A 22,484-nucleotide genomic window follows, 5' to 3' on the forward strand; every position below is an offset into this window, starting at 1 on the left:
GAGCTAAATCCCCAACCCCCACTGCCAGCCTTTCAAGTCCTTGTCCTCCAAGTTGATAATTAACAACAGCCTCACCTCGGAACCCACCACTACCCAAGACACCGCCCTACAGAGGCCCACTTTTTATAGCCTCAAATCATAAACCAACATTTCTAGGACATTCTCTCAAACAATGCCACTAGAGTGCCCTGACATCAGCAGGAATATTAATCACTGCAGGGCTGTCTCCTCAAAGAAGAGATGGATGCCTCTGTCCACCCAAAAGCCTGGGAGTGGTTGTTATTCATGACCTAGTGACCTTTGCTATCTGCCCAGCGAGACTTCACCCAAATCCCCAGAATGCTTACCCCAGACTCCCAGTCTCTAGACCTTTGTTTTTAGCTTTGCTTCTGTTGCTCAGTCAACAGGGGAGATGTCACATGCACGTGACAGCCTTCAGATCTCTGCGGTCTCAGAGACTACACTAGATTCTAGGTGTTTAACTAGAGAACCTGCCTTCCAAGTCACATCTATTTTGCAAATGAGTTTGGGTACAGTCACACTCTAATTCTCCTTGGCAGTGGGGACAGCACTACACCAGAGACTTTTCTCACAAACGGTACTGACTTCAATAAGCTTGCAATGAACCGCCTGGTGTCAGATTCCAGAAGTTTCTGACCCAGCACCAGCTAAGTCCTGCTGATCTAAATTCATTTTTACCTCGGTGGGATCCCTTTCTTGCCTTGCAGGGGCCCTCCACACACCTGTACCTGGCCTTCTCCTATAGCAAGGTTTTATAACTGTAAAGAAGCAGGCTGCTTAATCAGTAGGGTTTTCCAAGGGTCTGAAGAATAGGAGAGAAATAAATAGGGAGCTAAGAGTCAATTCCACCCAGCAGGCCTTGCTGTGGGGCCCACCTCACACTCCTCTTCCCTTTGCAGCCGCTCTCCCAGCCCTTTTCCTTTCTGCCTTAGTCCCTTCAGTCAGGGCTTGTGAGACATAATCCCTGGGTACTGGGCTATAGCAGATGAGAAACTTTTTGGTTTTTCCTGTTAGCCTCCTCAAGCTGGGATTAAAGGCGTGGCCCACCACACCTGGCTCAGAAAGGAAACGTTAAAACTCTCAGCTTCCCCCTGTAACTCTAGCTTGCAAAAGCTGTCTAATCCAATCAGGTCTGAACCGGATGCCACGACTTACAGAATAAGTGAGACCTGTCCCCAAGAGCTCGGAACCCACCAGAGAGTGGAGCAAACACTAGAAGTCCTTCAGGAAAAGGACTACATATGTGTGGTGTTGAGAAAATGCAGAACACGGGGTTACATGCACTGTGCACAGGCAGATGGGAAACTGGATCTGTAAGTTATGTTGTTTCTGCATATCTGGATTATAAATGCCTTTTTGAACTGAGACTACTCAACCGTGGGGTTTGACTACAGGAAGGTGAAGCCCCTAGCCTCTCAGAATAATATTCTGCCTTTCTCTGTGCAGTTAGCTGAGGAGTGTGGAGGGAAAAGACATGCAGTGAAAAGAATCAAGCGAATGAAGTGTGTTAGCACTAGTTGGGACTTTCCAGATAAAGGTAGTTTCAACCCTAGGAGGTCCCATGATTAGGACTCCTAGGAGATGGCCATCAGGGGCTTCCTGAGCATAGCACTTTTGCCCAGCCAACCAATGGACTATGTGTGCACGCTAATGCCCAGCCTCCCATTTAACCAGTGACCTTTTTCCTCAGGCGATCAGCAATTCAATCTCACTGCCTTCTGCATCATGGACACACAATTCTGCTTGAGACGCAGCAGCGTACGTAAAAACGAAAACATGCAAGGAAGACAACTCAAAAGAGCCAAGCCTCAGGCCTGAAAAATCAAGGTCCCTGCTAGAAATGACAACTGAAAGGGGTCCGGGTTCAGAAGAGAAGGCACAAGCTACTCAAAGCAGCCAAGGCGCCCAGGCTCCGAGCACGCACTTCTCTAACATCCATGAACGACTGGCTCAAGCCCACAGGCTGGAGCCACTCTCGGGACACCACACCCCAGGTCTCAGAGCTGCTGCCGGCTCTGCCTCTCCTCCTTACGGTGCCCACTTCGCTCGTCATCACCCGCCACTCGTCAGTTCAGGACTCTGATGGACTTCAGTATGAGCTTCAGCCTCCTGACCAGGGAGATGGAGAAAAATACCCTCCTCTGTCCTGAGACTCTGCCCTGTAAGGGCACAGAGCACAAGATCTACCTGGTAACTAAGATTAATGCTTCCTCTGTGTGTGTGTGTGTGTGTGTGTGTGTGTGTGTGTGTGTGTGTGTGTGTGTGTGTGTGTGTGTGTGTGTGTGTGTGTGTGTGTGTATGGTGTGTGTGTGTGTGTGTGTGTGTGTGTGTGTGTGTGTGCACGTACAGGAATAACTGGGTGGCCCTGTGTGGTTCACTTCAGACGCCATGTGTGAGTATGTGGTATGTGTGTGTATATGGTGTATGTATATGTGTCCTGTGTGTATATGGTGTGTGTATATGGTGTGTGTATGTGTGTGTGTGTGTGTCCTGTGTGTATGTGTGTATATGGTGTGTGTATATGGTGTGTGTGTATGTGTGTGTGTGTGTGTGTGTGTCCTGGGTGTGTGTGTGTATATGGTGTGTGTATATGGTGTGTGTGTGTGTGTGTGTGTGTGTGTCCCTGTGTGTATGTGTGTATATGGTGTGTGTATATGGTGTGTGTGTGTGTGTGTGTGTGTGTGTGTGTGTATGTGTGTATATGGTGTGTGTATGTGTGTGTGTGTGTGTGTGTGTGTGTGTGTGTGTGTGTCCTGTGTGTATGTGTGTATATGGTGTGCGTGTGTGTATGTGTGTCCTGTGTGTAGGTGTGTGTATGTATATAGTGTGTGTGTGTGTGTCCTGTGTGTAGGTGTGTGTATGTATATAGTGTGTGTGTGTGTGTGTGTGTGTGTGTGTGTGTGTGTGTGTGTGTATGTACAGGAGTAACTGGGTGGCCCTGTGTGGTACACTTCAGACGAACCACAGGAATCCACATTCCTTTTTCCCTCTCCACTGCTCTGTTCCTGCTCCATTCTCTGCCCCCTTCTCCTGCCTCTCAACAGAGCTGCTGGTAACAACTCAGGGCACCCAGGGGAGCCACTTAGCCCCAATGGTAGTGCTTAGGGCTAAAGACATTTCTGACTGTGGTGTTTCCATTATTGATAATAAAGCCCCCAGAACTCTAATTACATTGCTTCCCTATGTGCTAAGGGCACACAATCAGGTCAGAAGGCGGAGGCTGTAGAAATGGCTGCATTTCATCCATGGCTAAGCCAGGCCAGCTCCCTTCCTACTGTTCACAAGCAATACCCGTGCAATGCCTAGAAGGTACTGAAAAGGTACCAGGAGGGACAGTGCCGTCACCGTCACCCTCTGACAGGCTGTCATGCAAATACAGACAACAAAAGCTTCCAAACTTCCCTCTTGGGTTCCCAGCTTTTAAAGGGGAAGCTGGGGGTGCACTGAGCACCGGACCGAGAGTCAGGATCCAAGCTTTGGGGCTCATTAACTCCAGCTCCACAAGGCCTGCTCCAGGCAACGCGCTGATCCTGCCTCAGCGTGGGAGAAGAGTGGGACGGAACTGACCCAACTCGGGAGTCTGTTAATGCAGGCAGCTGCTGACACTGCCCTACATTCCCAGGGCAGTCCTTCAGCAGATCCTCCCAGGTAAAAGCACCTCCGCCTGCCCCTCCAGATGGTTCCTGTCCCAGCTGGAATTCCCACCCCAGGGCAGCTGCAGAAACTTCTGTGGCCACTGTCACCTGGCCCCTTTCTGCCTTAGATGCTCCCTTCTTCCTCTCGCTAAACAATTAACTTGGGAAGCCATCCCCACCCCTGTCCCGAAACGCTTCACCTCTTTCCCCTTTTCTTGGTTTCTTTCGATCCACTGAATGATTTTAACCAAAAAAATGCATGACTTAAAAAAAAAAAAAAAACTAAAATAAAATCTCCTCACCTCACTAACTGCCCAGCCCTGTCTCAGCCCCACACTGTCCTACTGCTGTGCTCAGGACCACTTATGTCAGAACACCCCTCTTCCTCACCTGCCGCCCTTCCTTCGACCTGCTCCAATCTGGCTCTGAAGCCTACCACTGATCAAAGCGCTGTTGGCAACCTTGATAAACCCACACACACTTAATCTACAGAGTTCCGGGCAGACCTGGACATGGTGGGAGACGCCCGCTTTCTCTTAACAGAGCTCTGCCGCGCTCCCTGAAGTCACACTCTGGCGCAGGCTGATCCTCAAGTGTACCCTACCTCCAAGTGCTGGAGTTCTCATGGGGCAGTCTCTGTACAGACACCCTCTTCTCACCACACCCATGGAGATGTGCAAAAGCCCAACCCTAGGCGAGGGCATCACCACGCCATCCTCAGTGTGCACACAGCGTTGCTGGGGGCTCGCACAGCTCAGCCTTTCCTCATCTCCCCCAGACCGTGCTCCTCCTCCTGTGGGCTCCACTCCAGTAGGCTACAGCTTGGACCTGGGAGGAGTGAGTCTCCCTCTCCAGCTCCTCATCGACCCATCTGCTTGGCGCTGGTGCCATCTCCAAAGTGGCCATATTGTGCAGTCACCTGCACCTCCTGCCCCAGCACCTGGCACCTCCAAGCTGCCCCCTCCTTCAACTGCCTCCCAGCTGGGCTCTGTGGTCACTCTTGTCCCCAAAGCCCTACTCCACACACGTAAAATCCGGTTCAGCCTCTCTGGGCTGCTCTAACAAACAGCTAAATTCTAAACAACAGGATACATATGACAGATCTGTACTCTGGGAGATCCAGATTTAGTATCTGGAGAGGGTCCCCGGAATACGTGCGTAAACAAGCACACAGGGAAAAGTACTCTGCAGGAAGCCAATGACGGATAAAATAGTTCTAAAAGGGAATCGACATGCCGTGAGAGGGACCACCTCGTCAGAGGGACCACCTCGTCGTTAGCCGACAAACCCGAGCTGGCTGAAGATTAGGTGACTCCGTTTGTATTTACTTCATTCCTGAGAAGAGATAACTTACCCGCAGAGGGAGAACCGGCAGAGTTCTGCTTCCCTCTGCTCACCTAAACTCAGAATTAATGGCGTTCCAACAACGCGTTTTAATTGCGGAATTTAAAAATTCATACTCAGTTATCGTACTCAATATTTTAAATTTACTGTGGCATCTATCACTGGAAAGAGGCGCAGAGATGAAATGAAACGTGCACCTCTGTTAAGTGGCTGGCACCGGCCCTTCACACGGCAGGGTGGCGGTGGGCTAGCCTCTGCTCTCTCACCAACAGTCAGCATTCACTGTTGGCGGTGATGTCTGCCAATGCCCAGCAGGCATCTGTTCCAACGAGGCATCGATGCTGGATTCACAAAAGGTCTTCAAGGACCAACCTCTCTTCACAGAATTTTAAGCAGGTCTCCAATAGACAAATGCATCCTCTCACTTTTATACAAATGTTTTCCTCTCTCCGCTGTCTCCCAATCCTTCTCTTACTTTGTACCTCAGAACTATGGAGCTGGAGATGGGGCAGAGAGAACTTACCTACAATGCACACGAGGCCCTGGGTTCGATCTCCAGCATTGCAGTAACAGACTCAGAACTACAGCGTTAGGAGAGGGAGGAAGAGGGAAGGAGGGAGGAAGGGAGGCAGGCTGCTGCCACCCACTAATCCATCCTTAGGTCATTTGATGGCTCCCGTCACTCCCAAACACCCTGTCATAGCTTGCAGCCTTGCTTGAGAAAGCCTTCAGAACCCAGTAAACACAGCAGTGCTAATCACATACAATAGGTTACCCCGTCCATATTTTTCCCTTGAAGTTACAGAACTGGTAGGGTCTTCAGCAATGTTTCCTAAAGAGACTGGGAGGTCAGGAAGGTGAGGTGTCTCAGCAGATAAAAGCACCCGCCACGCAAACCTGTCAGCCTGAGTTCAACCCCAGAATCCATATAAACAGTGCCAATAAAATTCGAAATCCCAGATGCAGGCATGCAGACCTCTCAATCCCAGCATCCCATAGCAAGTGCTTTCCTGGAGGCGGAGAAGGGAACCACTCCCCAATTTGTTCTCTGTTCTCTGAAAGAGCACTGCTCCACAAAAACAATCAGTGCACAGAGAGGCAGCACACCCGTGTTAAGCAGACAGGCAGACAGACAGACAGACAGACAGACAGACACTAAGAAGTACATGCCAAGTGCTGTTTCTAAACACCCCACAATCACTGAGAAGAAACAAAGCAGAAGAGGTCGTCCCCAAGGCCCCCGATGGCTGGCCCAGGGCCTTTTCAGGAGAATGTGCTCCTGGCTGTTTTCAGTGCACTGGGTTTACTGAGCCGATATTACAGACATGCACAACCCCATCCGCCCGGTAAGAGAACAGGGCAATATAAACACCAAACCCTCCAAGAACCAGGCATCCCTCCCTATTCTGAGAATCTGTGCTGTATGCTGACTGGTTTTATGTCAACTTGATATAAGATGAGGCTGTAGGCACGCCTGTAGGGCATTTTCTTAATTAGTGATTGATGGGGGAGGGCCCAGCCCAGTGTGGGTGGTGCCATCCCTGGGCTGGTGGTCCTGGATTCTATAAGAGAGCAGGCTGAGCAAGCTATAAGCCCAACACATCAGAAATATCTATTTATGGGCTGGAGAGATGGCTCAGTGGTTAAGAGCACTGACTGCTCTTCCAGAGGTCCTGAGTTCAATTCCCAGCAACCACGTAGTGGCTCACAACCACCTGTAATGGGATCTGATGCCCTCTTCTGGTGTGCATGAAGACAGCATCAGTGTACTCATAGATAATAAATACATTAAAAAAATATCTATTTATGACGGAACTGGAAAAAAAGTACACTGAATGAGGTAATCCAGAACCAGGACACAAATGCCACATGTCCTTTTTAATGTGGAGAATACTTGGAGAAGCTGGGACACTATAAAGGGGTTACTGAGGGAGGGGTGTCAAGGAGAGGATAGAACACAGGTGGTATGAAGGGGAAAAGAGAAGAATAGGGGAGGGAGAGAGGGAGGGCAGAGGAGGCAGTGGGGGAAGGGTTAACACCAAAATATGTTTGAAAAGCCATATGGAAACCTACTATAAGACACGCACACACACACACACACACACACACACACACACACAGAGAGAGAGAGAGAGAGAGAGAGAGAGAGAGAGAGAGAGAGAGAGAGAGAGAGATATTTGAATTGAACTGTTACCCTATTCAGGAGAGGGGAAGGAACAATTCTTCCTCCAGACACCATAGATTATTTTTAAAAAAGCCCAGGGCAGTTTAGGACATTTCCTTCATCCCACCAGTCTCCTACACCCTGGAAATAACACAGGTTCTCGCTCTTGGTGAGAGAACTTGGTTCGCTCAGGTTCTCAGAACTTGGTGGTAATGAAACTGCTGAAGCCACCACACTCTGTCACAGGACATGGAGAAACCAAGTAGGAACTTCCTTTGGTTAGTTTTTATAATCCCGGAAGGTGCTTTTAAGGCCACTGGAGATGGGGGTTGTCAGGTCATCAACAGCCTCCCCCAGCTATAAACCCCCTGGGCTGTAACAACAGCTAACCTGGCAAGTTATACCCACTGGTTTAACAGCTGCATGAATGTTAAGTAGTTAACCAACTCTCTTGAAAATACTAACTTTTCTGCCAACCTCTGATTTGGAGGTAGGGTACAAAGCTCCACTTTAACACTCTTCTGATCAGGAGCTAGAGGACCACTACTATTTCCTGCTTCTCTGAGGTGAGTGGGCTTCAGGATCTCTGTGATTTGTGGACCTAAGGGAGTGGTAATGGCAAAGTTTAATCACCACAGACATCACTTTAGCTTCTTCTACATCTGCCCTTTAAGGACAGGGATTACTTTGTTACTGTCCGTCTTTTCTAGATATTTACAATGAAATGATCGCTGACACCTTGAATAAAATTAACAGACTTGATTTGATTGAAATGATACATATCAATAAAACTTTTCCCGAAGACAGCTTACACACAATTAAACTGGGTAACACAGGTGACTAGCAAAAAACTCCAATATACCTGATTTCCCACACCAAAATGATCATAAAAATAATCAACCTGATTTCCTTCCTTCGCAAGGGCTCAAAGGGTTTCCATTGGCTATATTAGTTATCTGCACAAGTCCCCAATTAGGCCTGGTGTCAAGCTGCAACTCTGGGTCAGCCAGGCAGGGAGCAAATGGCAGGGAGCTACACACGAAAATTAAATTCTGCATGAAGAGAAACAGCAAATCATCAAATCCACAGATCTGCCTAACCAAACCAGAGGGCATTCAGCTTCCATCGCCGTCTTAAGAACAAATTCGATCTTAATTACTAAGACGCTTTTACAAGTGGCAAGGAAGTCGAAGCTTAAGAAGGATCAGTCTCCTAACTTCTTGATAAATTAGTTTCTCAAGACTAACCTTTTGGATGCCAAAGAAATACATCACAAGCATGGCAGTCAGGAAAATGTCAGTGTTCAAGGGGGTAAGGCAAACGGCTCGTCGTCACTAAAATGACATCTCTGCACACTTAACAATATGCTAAGTAAGAAAAGAATGAGGATTAAATTTAAATACGGAATTTAAAGATGCTTTGCAACACGCTGGCAAAAGTGGTGGAAATTGCCACGTGGCTCTGTCACCTTAATTAATTCCTGGTTTTTCAATGTGTCCTTGGCACCGCTCGTTTCCCCTGTGCACATCTTTGTGGGTGTGCATGCGTAAGCTAGGTTGGTGGCTAACACACCCCATAATCCTCCTGTCGTCAGCCCTCAACAGGACTGGGGCTACCGGGTACAAAGCTACACCCTGCTTCTGTTCTGTGGGTACCTGGCATTTGAACCCAGAGCCTCATGCTTGTGTAGCAAGCACTCTCGCCTGCTATGACCACCTCGAGCCTTAGCCACACCACGTTCTTTTTAAAGTGTTCCTGTGGAAAAAGGAACTGATCTGGTAGGAGTCCACAATTCCACTCCCACCAAATGCAGTCAGAGTAAAGGTGCAAGGTGCCCTAGGGACATCAGAACTAGGGTCCCTAATAGGGCAATGCATCCTATGGTCAGCTCGGCAATCCTGTTTCCTGCCTGATGTGGGATAGAAGAAAGTGGAGCTAAGAGGGTGCTCACACACCAAGTCCTTTACCCATGACAAACAGTGAGGCTGCACATGTGGGGCTTCTAGGAGTATAAAAACTACTGCATAAAATTCCCTGAAGCTTAAACAAGGAAAGAACTTGATTCTGCTACAGCCATGCAGTCTGTAAACTGTATGTATCATCCAAACGTTCTTAAAAAAAGCCAAGGAACAAGCGGCATCTGAATTACCCAGAGCATTTTAACCTCCATCTTGTAAAATTGTAGTTTGATGAAATGTGCTTCTTCACTGAAATGGATTTCACAGAGAGAAACTAAAAAACGTCAGCTAAATACTTTATCGTGAGTTTAGCAACCCACCTCTTCCTCATAAAAAAATAAGTCTTCCCAAGTCTTTTTATGTGGCCAATTAGATAAATTCGTTGCTTCCTGGTTTAACTGTTGTCCCTCCGGAAAGTGCCCACTTGAACAACCCCGCCTTCTCCCTGCCACTGACAGGAGACATCACAGGAGCTTCTGGATTTGGGGGGGCTGGGGGAGGGGAGAAGGAACTGAAGAATTGTTTCTTCAGCAGGGGGATTTTCATTTTCCATATTAAAATTTCATTATAATCAAACAGTTTCATAAAGTTTTGATCCTAGGCTGGGAGAACAAAAACAACCTTTAAGAACTGTCTCTCTCTTTTTCTCTAGAGAGAGAGCCCAGGAAAGGCTGCCATTCTATTCCACTACAAGCATTCTGAGTTTCCCTTCTCCCCACAAACTGTCAATCAAGGCTAATGACTTCAAGCTTACAGAATGAATAAAGAAGAATTCAGTTCAATATTAATTAATAAATCATGTAAACTCAGATTTACATGGTTTTCAGGCTCCCTGGCTTAGTCACTGCTGCTATTGGGCTGCCGCTATTATAAAATACCATATTTTATATTTATTGTTCTGATGACGAGAAGTCCAAGATCAACAACAGACTGACTTCCAGGGAGGGCCCTAGTCCAGGTTTGAAAACTACTGTCTTCTTAAATGGTGGAAAGCAATGGTGTCTTAGTTAGGGTTACGACAAAGCACCATTTTTTTGATCAAAAAGCAGGTTGGCAAGGAAAGGATTTACTCAGCTTACACTTCCACATTGCTGTTCATCACCAAAGGAAGTCAGGGCAGGAACTCAAACTGGGCAAGAACCTGGAGGCAGGAGCTGATGCAGAGGTTATAGGGATGCTCTTACTCTCTTGCTTCCCCTGGCCTGCTCAGTCTGCTTTCTTATAGAACCCAGGACCACCAGCCCAGGGATGGCACCACCAACCATGAGCTGGGCCCTCTCTCATTGATAACTAATTGAGAAAATGCCCTCCATCTAGATCTTATGGAGGAACTACCTCAACTGAGGCTTCTTCCTCTCGGATGACTCTAGCTTGTGTCAAGTTGATACACACGACCAGTCAGCACACAAGACCTCTCTGGGGTCCCTTCATAAGGGTACAATTGCCCTTGGTGACAGTTATGAGAGCTCAACCTTCAAGGTTTAATCACCTCCCAAGAGTTCTACCTCCAAATACCATCACTTTGGAATTAGGCTGTCAAGTCATGAATTCTAGAATAGACAAGCCATCTACCACACTCCTTCGAAGAAATGTAAACCTAAGTCATATGCGAGTGGCTTTCAGTTTTACACTAGGCCAGCCACCACCCCCAGGTACTTGATCTTCAAGAAGTAACTGTACCTATTGCCACTGCTCTTAGGTGTCTACCAGAATTAGACGATAAAAACCCTATTGCTGACACAAGACGCTTTGGTTACAGAGAAATCAAACTGCAGCTGACCTAAAATCTTCCTCCCCACTAACTAGCTTTCATAGTGCCAAAAGGTTCTATGAAGGACCTGCCAAGGACTACCCTTGACTTGGAGAGGGTTTTTCGAGAGAAGGGGTATTTGAGAACAGCGAAAAGACAGCTTGAAGTCAATCGTGGGCTCAAGCTAACCCTGATGTTCTGTGTTCTGCTCAAGACAGAGTTCCAGACAGCAGCCCTCTGCTTGAGACAGGTCTCTCTTGCTAGAAAAAATAATTCTATAAACTCTCTGGATAGCTCATCTCATTTACATATCAGTTCAGTCATTACCCCACTTGGCCTTTTGATTATCCCTTGAGTCAGCTTCCCCTGACCCCGGCCTCCCTGAAATTTAGAAAAGGACAGCAGATACATCCTTTTCTTTCTTAACATTGCATTCAGAGATCTGTCTGCCTTTGTAAGCACAGAGAGTAAGTTTAGCTGGGCGGGATCCTATCCAGACTACCATTCCTTACCATGACTGGGCCTGAACCTAAACTCGCTCTGTCCCAGGCTGACCTTGAACTCAGGAATCTGCCTGTCTTTAAAAACAGACAATAAACTTAGCTGGGTGGGATCCTCCCCTGCGATAACCATTCCCCAAATCTCTCTATCTCCTTCCTTCTTGACAAGCTGGCCCACAGGGCAGTTCTTTGTTCATAATGGTGGCTGGCCAAGTGTAAAACTGAAAGCCACCGGCTAGAAAGATGGCTCAGCAGTGAAGAGCACTGACTGCTCTTCCAAAGGTCCTGAGTTCGATTCCCAGCAACCACATGGTGGCTCACAACCATCTATAATGGAGACCCGATGTCCTCCTCTGGTGTGTCTGAAGACAGCGACAGTGTACTCACATACATGAAATAAATCTTAAAACAAAACAAAACAAAACAAAAACCCTGAAAGCCACTTTGTATGACTTAAACCTCTCTCTGCCGTAGCCAGAACTTACTGCAGAGACTCACAGCCAAATCGAAGAACTGACAGTAAGTGACTACTGGGTGCTCAGCCCTAAGTGGAGCACCTACATCAATACTTGTCCCCTCCGAGAAAATGTCTCAGAAGAGGAGGCAGAGGAATGTAAGAAGTAGAAGACGGGGAGGTGTGCTGTGAATGTTGTCTTCTAGACGCGACATGACTGTGGTGCTCATGAACCCACACCAGCCGTGACTGATCACCTGCCCGGGATCAAACCAGCGAAAGCAGCACAGCATTCCAACTGGCAGCACTAGCTGCACTCAGTGGGTTAAACGTAAAAGACAGAGGAAGGGGTGTGTGTGGGAGGAGTCAAGGTGCATTCGATCAAGACACATTGTTTACATGTATGAAATTGTCCAAGATCAAATAAAAGATACTCCATTAAATATACGATTGATAGGTAGATAGGTAGGTACAGACAGAGAGATTTAAAAACAACAACAACAACAACAACAACAACAACAAAAGAGACCCTGTATAGGAATTAGATGCCAACGTACAGATGTAACAAACAGAAGTTACTTTGAAAGGGATAGACTAGGGTACTAAGGAGGACCTAGCAAGGACCTAGGATGGTCCAAGAACTCTTCCCAGGCACATACAGATGCCATTGGATAAATAAGAAATTAACGTAAGGCAGGCAGCACTGTCACACGCCTTTAGTCCCAGCACTTGCAAGGCAGAGTTGGCAGATCTCTGTGAGCTCCAGGCCAGCATGGTCTACAGAGTTCCAGGACAGCCAGAGCTACATAGAAAAACCCTGTCTTGAGAAACAAAAACAAGAGCCATTAACATAAGCACTGATGTCATGCAATGACACGCAGGACTTTGATGTCCTTAAGGCCTGAAGCTTTCCCAATTCCGTGAGGGTCTCTGTCCAGGATACTTTCCCCATCGTCTTGACAAAAATGCCTGGCTGAGTCACTTATGAGAAGAAGGCTCCACCACGCTGAGAGAGGCACAGGAGCAGGACCAGCTCCTGCGAGTGGCGGCTCGAACCTCTCGCTTACATCACAGCAGATCCAAGAACAAAACGGGAAGCGCTGGGGCTCAGTCTGCTTTCTCCTCATTCCTCTAGGACAGGGCCTCAGCCATGAATGTGCCAGCCATGTTCCGGGCCCGGCTGACCCTGTCAGCCAGTCCCATCAAGACCCGTCCTCAAAGACACCCTAAAGGTGTGCCTCACCACTGATCTGCCCTTACTCCAACAAGGTAACAACAGAAATCTGTCCTTACTGACCCGCTTATTCAGCAGTTAAGAACCAGTGGAGCAGAGCCTTGGAAAATCTTTAAGGGATCCATATATCTATCCTTCCTTGTGGAGAAGCTCGGGGACCAATAATGTAGGTGAGGAGGAAAAGAGTTATCCCATATGGCCAGCCCCTTACATTTTTTTTTTTTAATTTTCTATCTTTTATTGGATATTTTTTTTATTTACATTTCTAATGTTTTCCCCCTTTGCCGGTTTCTCCTCCAGAAACCTGCGATCTCCCCCTGCTTCTATGAGGGTGCTCCCCCATCTACCCACCCACTCCCTCTCACCTCCCTGACCTGGCATTCCCCTACACTGGGGCATCGAGCCTTCACAGGACCAAGGGCCTCTCCTCCCACTGATGTCTGACAAGGCCATCCTCTACTACATATGCAGATGGAGCCATGGGTCCCTTTTTGGTTGATGGTTTAGTCCCTGGGAGCTCTGGGGGATCTGGTTGGTTGATATTGTTGTTCTTCCTTTAGGGTTGCAAATCCTTTCAGCTCCTTCAGTCCTTTCTCTAACTACTCCATTGGGGTCCCCATGATCAGCTCAATGGTTGGCTGCGACCCCTTACTTTTTTAAATAAAAATTTGTAATCTTAAGGCACAGGTTTTAAAAACACCTTAACACCAGCAAGCGTTCCTCCTAGATCCCAGGCAATCTGAACATTCTCCTCTCAGTGGCATGAAAAGCCCAGGGAAGGCAAGAATGAATGTCCAGTGTACACACAGTCGTCATAATTTAGACTTAAAGCCCATCTTTACGCGTCTTACGACGGTAGTAATGCTAAATGCCTTTTAAAAACCATTTAATACCTTCTACAATTTTTATGGTACATCAAATTACAAGCTTCTTCTCGTGAAAGAAAATTGTCTACATTCTAACACAGCTACACATAAAATGAATAATTGATAAGCGAGGGCAAAGAGCTCTGAAAACCTAGAGGTATCGGATGGATGATAAGAAATAATGGAGACGGACATCCAGTGCTCAGAAACTCAGCAGCTCTTCAATAAAAAACAATCAGCGAGGTTGGCCAAATGCCTGTGTGGCTTTAATTCCTCCCGGGAAGCCTCTCTGAAAGGCACTCTCCCCATGTTGGACAAAAGGTAACAGCCTCAGAACAAAGCCAGTCACTCTGGAGGTTACAGAGCACCAGGTGATGGGGGGGGGTGTGTGTGTGTGTGTGTGTGTGTGTGTGTGTGTGTGTGTGTGTGTGTGTGTGTGTGTGTATGTGTGTGTGGTGTATCTGTGTGTGTGTATCTATGTGTATGTGTATGTATGTGGTACAGTGTGTGTCTATGTGACTATGTGTGGTGTGTGTGTTGGGTATGTGTGTGATGGATATGTGTGTTGTGGTATGTGTGTGGTGTGGTGTGTGGAGTGATGTGTGTGTGTGTGCATGTGTATGTATGTTTGTGGTGTAGTGTGTGTGTATATGTGTGTATGTGTGTGTGTTGGATATGTGTGTGTTGTGGTATGTGTATGTATGTGGTGTGATGTGTGTGTCTGTTATGTGTGTGTGTGTGTGTGTGTATGTGTGTTGTGGTTGTGATGTATGTGGTGTGTGTGTGTGGTATATATGTGTGTGTGTTGGATATGTGTGTGTTGTGGTATGTGTATGTATGTGGTGTGATGTGTGTGTGTGTGTGTGTGGTATATAGTGTGTGTGCGCGTGTGTGTGCGCGCGTGAGTGAGAGAATGGAATTCAGTCTTTGGTTTCTAGGGTACCAGATGGGACTCTCGATGACTAAAGAAGGCACAAGTCCCACTTTCAGAAGTGCCCAGTGACCACTGGGACCCTCACACCACTCCCTATCCACTGGTATCTTTAGCAACCAGTCTGAGTACAACAGACTGATGTCTCTAAGAAGCCCTCCTTCCCGGAGCTCGGAGGAAGGACTCATACGTCACTGTCCCGACTCAGTGAAATATTGACTGGAGTAAGTCATACGTTTCAATGTAGATCTTTAACATATCGACCCTTCTGCTTCACCGTTTTTATATGGGACATCGAACCGCGCTGTGAAAAATTATTTTTGCATAGGCTTCAAAACAACTAATCATTTCCCTTCTTTCTTCCCATCAAAGGCTTACAGAATCAAAGTCAGGATGACAAGGTTTCTAAAATATGCTAGCAAGCCCTTCACATAACTCATGACCTCGAGCTGTAGCTAGGCCCTGGAAGACCGTTTTAAACCCTCCTAATTTTATCTGTGTTCTTGCCGCTCCTACCAGGGGGTGAAATTAAATGAACTATCTACTAAAGCCCCTTAGTCACAGAACTATTTTTTAGACCCTAAAACCCTAAGTGCTTTGTGGCTGTCTCTGCTCCTCAAATCCTTCTCTCCTCGGGAACCTCTCTCCTTTTCCATTCAAACACCCAGGATGTCCTTAGGTGGTTTATAAAGAAACTTACAGGGCTTACTTAAGAAGAGAACATTAGTTAAAATACTAAATTAGACTAAACACAGACATGGCATAGTTCACAAGAAGCGTCAGAGGTGCTTGGTCTGGTTCTGCCTTCCAGCCCCATGTTCAAAGAAATAAGACTCAGACTCAAATTATATTTAGACATACCTTGGCCATATACCTAGGCTCTTCTCTGACTGCATCATAACTTGAAATAGAATCCAGGTATTCCAATCTAGGTTCTGCCATGTGGCTGGTTACCTGTGCTCAAGCCCATGCATCTGTGTCACATCTTCCCGAGGGACTCACCCATGCCTGGCACCAGTCCAGAATCCAGAATGCCTCCCGGATGTCCCACCTCCTCTTTCCTGCCTAAGCCATAGGCCATCAGATTGATTACTGACAGATGATGCCATCCACACAACACAGAAGACATTCTCTCTACACGGAGGGAAAGCCTACAAGGGAAGACTCAACAAACGAAGTGATACCTGGAACTTGATTTCAGGAAGACACAATTCTTCCCCTTTTTTGGTGACCTTAATCTACTTTACTTCCAACAGAGACAATCTGTTCATACCTGGTGTAACAAACACTACATAGTCAAAAACCAGCATATGCAGCCCAATTTGACTCTTCTGGAATTACCTATGTAGGCAGAGGATCAGGAGCGAGCAAAACAAAGCCGATTCCTCTCTTCCACATCATCTCTGGAGGGGGTCCCATTGGGGCTGAGGAGAGTGCAGGAAGTGCTTGCCACAGTTCCAATCTAGAATGTCCCCACAGGCTTATACGCTGGGGTCCACAGCTTGTGAAGCTATTTTCAACAGTGGACAACTTTTTTAAGAAATGAGCAATTTTTTGCTAGGCATGGTGACTCATACCTTTAATCCCAGCATTCGAGAGGTGGAGGCAGAGGCAGGCAGATCTCTGAGTTCGAGGCCACCTTAGTCTACAGAGCTAGTTCCAGAACAGCCAGAACGTCACAGGGAAATGCTGTCTCGAGAAACAAAACAAGGGCTGGAGAGATGGCTCAGCGGTTAAGAGCACTGACTGCTCTTCCAGAGGTCCTGAGTTCAATTCCCAGCAACCACATGGTGGCTCACAAACATCTGGAATGGGATTGGATGCCCTCTTCTGGTGTGTGAAGACAGCCAGTGTATTCACATACATGAAATAAATAAATAAATCTTTTAAAAAAAAAAAAAAAGAAAGAAAAAGAAACCAGAACTCACAACTGAAAGAGAAAAACAAAACAAAAAAGTAATAATGATGATGATTATGACAGAAAGAAAGACAGAAAAGGAAATGAAAAGAAACGGGGGTGGGGTGGAGGGGAATTTAGCTCAGTGGTAGAGCACTTGCCTAGCAAGCGCAAGGCCCTGGGTTCGGTCCCCAGCTTCGAAAAAAAGAGGAAAAAAAAAAATGGGGCCTAACTAGCAAATGGGTCACTGGGGGTGGGCCTTTAAAGGTTATACCTCCCCAAAGTTCCACAAAGGTTGAACTGTTCATGGGATGTGAACCAGACAGTAACTACTTCTCACTTCTAAGGCCAAGAGCAGGGTCACCCCCGATATCATACCATTCCCACCAAGATGGACTAAAGTGCCTCTGAAAATGAGGGCCCAAATAAATCCTTCCTCCCAGAAGTCGTTTCTGTCAGTTTGGTCATAGCGAAAGTAACTAATCCAGCACCCTCTCCTAATCTCAAGGTAAACAGTCCAAGAGCCAAGTCAAAGGTCTTCTGTAGTGGCATTTTCCCCTAATTGGTTAAATAATAAACACGACAAGAAGCATGGGTTTGGCAGCAGCTGACCAGGGAGGAGAGAGCTAACTCAGAGATCTGGGGAGGCCTCGGCAAGGAACAACATTCGATCATGGGCTCGGTACCCGGCTGGTGCCTATAGTGAACTGATTTTTTTAATAGTACATGCTAGTCTCCATCTATAAACCTCCACCTTTGTGTCTGTGCACAGCCCACTGTGGGACTAGAGACTGAAGCAACAGGCAGAGCATCTGTACCACCCACCCCCTGATGTCCAGCTCAGTCTGGTAACTGGTTCCCAGAGATGTACTTGAGTCGTGTCCTCATGTGGCCAAGAGGCTGAATCTTCTGTGTCTCAGCAGAGCACTATATTGGCAAACTGACTCTGCTTTCCCCAAATACAAAAACAACCTACAGAGCCCCTCACACATGCCCTACTCTCTCAGCAAAGGGCTGTGGCCTCCAATGCACGACTTGGTGTCTATAGGCTATCAGGCCACTGTGAAATACACCACACTCAGCACGGGAACAAAGACCAGGACAATCAGAGCAAGCCTGTATGATAATCACCACATCTCCGTCAGTGGCTCTCCTAGAAACCGAAGAGATGGGGGCAGGAGGAGCTAGAGAGAGGCCCAGATTTAGTTCCCAGCAGCCACAGCAGGCCCACAAATGCCTGTAAACTTCAGTTAAGTGATCCGACACTCTCCTGTAGCATCTAGAGTCTCTTGCACCTACATAGTGCATCTAAGATAAACCCATGCAGGCACAAACATGTCCATAAGTGAAAACATTTAAATCTTAGCTAAAATTATCAAAGAATTAATTAAAACATTATTCAAAGGGGGGTAGAGGAAGACAGGGTAGTTCATTACAATCTCCCCTTTTCCAACGTTCACTGAAAGACTAACTTTTTCAATGAAACACTCAACAGGCTAGCACAGGACACAGGATGGAATCTGAAGGCTCCTTACCATAAGGGTACTTAGTATCCAGCTTGTTTTCTGCTGTTCTCCTCCAGGGCAACAGGTCATCGCTGCACCCATTTGGCATCCCATTGTACCCGATCCCAACGATCTTGTTTTCTGTATTCACAATGCAGGCTCCCACCTAGAAACAGACAAACATTATAACTAGGAATAGCTCGAGTGCCCCTGGGGACGCAGGAGATGAGTCAGAAGCTTGGGAGAGACCACTGCACATGGTACAACAGATTTACTTTATGTTTTCCGAGAGTTTCCCTCACCTGCTCTTTGTGTACATCTCTGCAAGGATCTGAACATCCTCCTACAAGGCTGGTTTACCTGGGAACTTGGGTCCTTGCTTCTTTGTGCTGACAAGAAGGCTACCGCCATGAAATACTCCGGCCACTCCAGATAGTCATCCCGTTTTTTGCAGGAAATGTCGCTCATGTTGGGTGTAGAAGTCATATGCCACTAAACATTGAGAACAGCAGTTGTCAATCTGCATTCCAGGAAATGCATCAGCCCTAAACTCGGCAACTTCAGCTGGACTTACTCAGCAGAAATCACAAAACATGAGTCTTAAACTTAAAGACAAAACATCCTGGGGTTGGGGATTTAGCTCAGTGGTAGAGCGCTTGCCTAGCAAGCGCAAGGCCCTGGGTTCGGTCCCCAGCTCAGAAAAAAAAAAAAAAAAGAGAGAGAGAGAGAAAACATCCTGGTCTTAAGAGAAAATTAACAAATATATTATTTGAAAAGTCTAGATTTAGCACTGGTTAAGTTTCCAAATAATTCATGTACTGCCTGCTGTCTGCAACGTGCCCCATCTTTTAGTTCCTTCCTTATAAACATGGAAGGGAGGGAGAATAAAAATGTGTAACATCTAATGGATTCCAGACACTAAGTCCCCCCCGCCACCCCCTCTCTATATATACATATACAAGGCTCATTTCTAGCTAAAGTAGGCATTAGCATCGTATTTTACAAACTCAGAGAACTCAGGAAATTCACCCTCCAAGCCCAGTGTACTGAAATATAAACAAACAAACAAATAGCATTGGCAAACAGGCCAGTTTGGTAATTAATCAGGTGATTTTTTTTTTTTCTCATTTTCCTTCCTCCTTTGTTCCTCCAGATAAATCGATGAATCAACTCTGAGGGGATGAATCAAACAGGGGGAAAGAGAAAATGCTCATACTAAAACCAGGTTCTGTATAAATGAGCTTCAAGGCCAGCCCTTAGTCTCTGCAAAGGTGATGGGACAGTCACAGAACTTGAGCTAAGAGAATCTTCAAAAATAAACTAGGGGAGGAAGGGTCACCTCATTCATTGAGAAATGTTAAGGTGGAGATTTTCCAAACTTCCCCTTCAGGCTACAAACGTTAAACTTATGCTGCTGTACAGGGCAATACCTATTGTGAACAGGTATGAGGAAGCACAACTAGCCAAGGACTCTGTCACTCCTGCAACCCTGCTCAACCGAGACACACTAGTTTGATTGGCTTCCCGCCTGCTTTAAGGCTTTGGAGGGGGATGGGAGGGCAGGGAGAGAGGACACATTTCTCCATCCCAGGTCGGCCTGGTGCTTGCTTTGTAAAGCTCCCCCGGGCTCTGTACCCACCCACGGACAGCTTCAGGAAACTGAGGCAGGGACGTCACCAGTCCAGGGTGAAACTGATCCACCACCAACAAACAGATGCTCCCCCAACTCTGCTCCCGGTTCTCAAGTCTCTCTCCTCCCCGCCACGTGGGCGCCAGAAGAGACTCTGAGAGCGCCCTCCCTCCCTCCACCACGGCGAGCCCCGTGCAGCCCACGTGCAGGCTGAGCACCGGAGCAGGGTCCTCCGCGAGGGGATGCGCCCACCGTCCGCTCCGCTGGGGTGCAGGCCACGCTCAGACCGTCCGCCCTACACAGCCGCCGCGCGCGGGAAGGAAGTCGGGAGGGAGGCGGGGCTGGCGCGCGGCGGAAGGGGGGCGGGGAAGAGCGTGGCTTGCAGCTCCACGCGATCACGACCACTGGCTGGCCCCTACCCCGGGACAGATGTCCCGGGTAGAGTTGATCTGCAGTCTGCCCAGCACGCGGGGAGCCAGCGCCTGTCCCGCAGCGGGAGCCCGGTGTTGCAGTGACTTTTACGGTCCCTGTGCGGTTTATCCTGGTTTTTCGTTTTGTTTTGTTTTTGTGCACTCAGGTAGGGACCGCGCTTGGCCACACCCACCCACGGGCCTAAGAGTTCGGGCGTTTTAGTCGCCCCTCCTAGTCCTCTGAATCGATCACCAACTTCCTTAAGGAGTTTCTTAAATACAGAAACTTAAAGACCCAAAGATTCCTGTTGCCGCGGACCTGGTTCTGGCCTCTATAATAAGCCTTACACGCTATGTCTTTCTAACCATCTCTTAGCCAGCGATTGCTTCTTGGTTTCATACTAGAATGGTTCGAGGGAGCAGCTGTGCCCAGAGGCCCCGTACTTCGAAACTTTGCGTTGGCTTTTTGGTTGACCAGGTTTAGAGTTAACTCTCCAAACCTGTGAAAGACGGAGATGCAAGCCAAAGTCTTCTCCTTCCAGTCAAGGTGGACACTTGCTCACTTGACAGTCCCGTGGTAAAGTTTGTAGAGGTCATGCCCCACTACATCTGATTTCCTTCAACATCGTTTACTGGGCTCAGATGTGTGAGCCCTACATCTGGAGGAAATTTCAGCACAAAATGACGTGTCCCTGTTTGTTTTATCCACCCTTCGGGCTACTCCCCTAGACTTCATGCCATTGCTCCATAAATAAAAGCTACTGTAATGATCATGACTTCAAATCTGCACATCCCCGGTCTCAACTGCTAATCCAAACAAAAGCTTGTTAACTGTATTAATTTAGCCCCACAGAGGAAGAATGATGAAAATAAACAGTTGGTTCTACCTAATTTCTCACTAGCGCAGACACATCATTCCTCATGTCCATGGTCCAGCCTGTAGATTCTGTAATTAAATTATGTACTGCTCTTGGTGGATGCCAGGAAAGCAAGGGGGGAAATATTTCATTGTTAACTATAGATTTTTTTTTTTTTGCCTCGATAAAACTCGGGTCTCAAAGAGCCACATAGATTAAAGTGATGATTTTTAATGTCAAGTTAGTCACTTTAGTTGACTATCTTGTCAGCACTAAAATTCATTATGTCCTGAGCAAGTAGTTTCTCTCCCCCGCCCTCTGCTTGGTCTTTGTCACCCTCATCTATAGTCCTTGGGTCTGTTGGATTCATTTCTCTGCTTACCAACCTACAACTAATTTATCACCAGTTGCTGCTGGTCCTTCAACCACATCATTAAGCTTCCTTCCTTCCTTTGCCTTGGAAAGACTGTCAAACATAATTTAGTCACTTCTCATAGTTCTCCATTTTGGTCGGCTCACACACTCCCCTCTGCAGTAAATCTAGGACCCTGCTTGCTGCAAAAAGTCGCTCTCACTATTCCTGATTTTCACTGAAAGCCTTAAAGATGGCATCGCTCATAAGACAGGAAACTCTCCTGATTCATGGTTTCACAACTAGAGGTTTCAGATTTTCTGCACCAACAGTAAAACCAGACAGCCAAGTGAGAAAAATGCATGCCTTCCCATGTCTTGCTCATTAACACCTTGCAACTCCAAGTGTGAGTGTACGTGTTAAATCTCCTGCTAATACCTTTCATTTTGGCTCATAATATGGACTCTTGCTTCACCTACAACAGATACAGGGGTTGCTGTATTTGCCGCCATATCTAGATTTTACTGCCCTAGGCAAGGTGAGAGATGTCTCAAGGGGATAGACAGCATTAACTTGTTTGCAAAGGTTCTAGTCAGACTTGGGCCCACTCCCCTCCTTACAGAACTTTGGCTTATCTCTGTGTGTGTTATGTTATTTAGAATGTTTTCCAGTAACTCAGAAGTAGGGGGTGGGGACAGATTAAAAGGGCCAGTCAAGGTAAAATTCCTCTGAGGTTACCCAGGAGGGGACTTGGGTAGCATCCATAGATATTTCCCCTACCACGATACCACCTAATAATTCTCCCATCTCTTTTGTTTTGCCAAAAAGGGAAAATTTTAACAAAAGAAACAGAGTGTATTAGTCAGGGTTCTTTAGAGTTATAGAACTTATGGAATGAATCTTTCTCACATATATTATATGTATGTATAATATATATGCATATACACACATGTATATAAATTTATTGTATTACATT

The 22,484-nt window shown here is 46.9% G+C and overlaps 1 protein-coding gene across 3 annotated transcripts in view; it reads right to left on the minus strand.

Annotated features, from left to right (window-relative positions):
• Window positions 1–20,210, minus strand: part of Dctd (dCMP deaminase) — a 32,069-nt gene extending 11,859 nt beyond the window's left edge. For 2 of the 3 annotated variants that reach the window (XM_032919289.1, XM_032919287.1), the window contains exons 1-3: window positions 19,899–20,198; window positions 18,620–18,751; window positions 18,290–18,425 (exon numbers count right to left, since the gene is read on the minus strand). In XM_032919289.1, coding sequence (XP_032775180.1) covers window positions 18,290–18,425; window positions 18,620–18,745 — 262 coding nt within the window. In that variant the 5' untranslated portion in view covers window positions 18,746–18,751; window positions 19,899–20,198. Of the gene's footprint in view, window positions 1–18,289; window positions 18,426–18,619; window positions 18,752–19,898 lie in introns of all 3 variants that reach the window. The other variant, XM_032919288.1, reaches the window with a different exon arrangement.
• Window positions 20,211–22,484: the final 2,274 nt, after the last annotated feature.

Source organism: Rattus rattus, chromosome 13 (genome assembly GCF_011064425.1).
Source record: "Rattus rattus isolate New Zealand chromosome 13, Rrattus_CSIRO_v1, whole genome shotgun sequence".
NCBI lineage: Eukaryota > Metazoa > Chordata > Mammalia > Rodentia > Muridae > Rattus > Rattus rattus.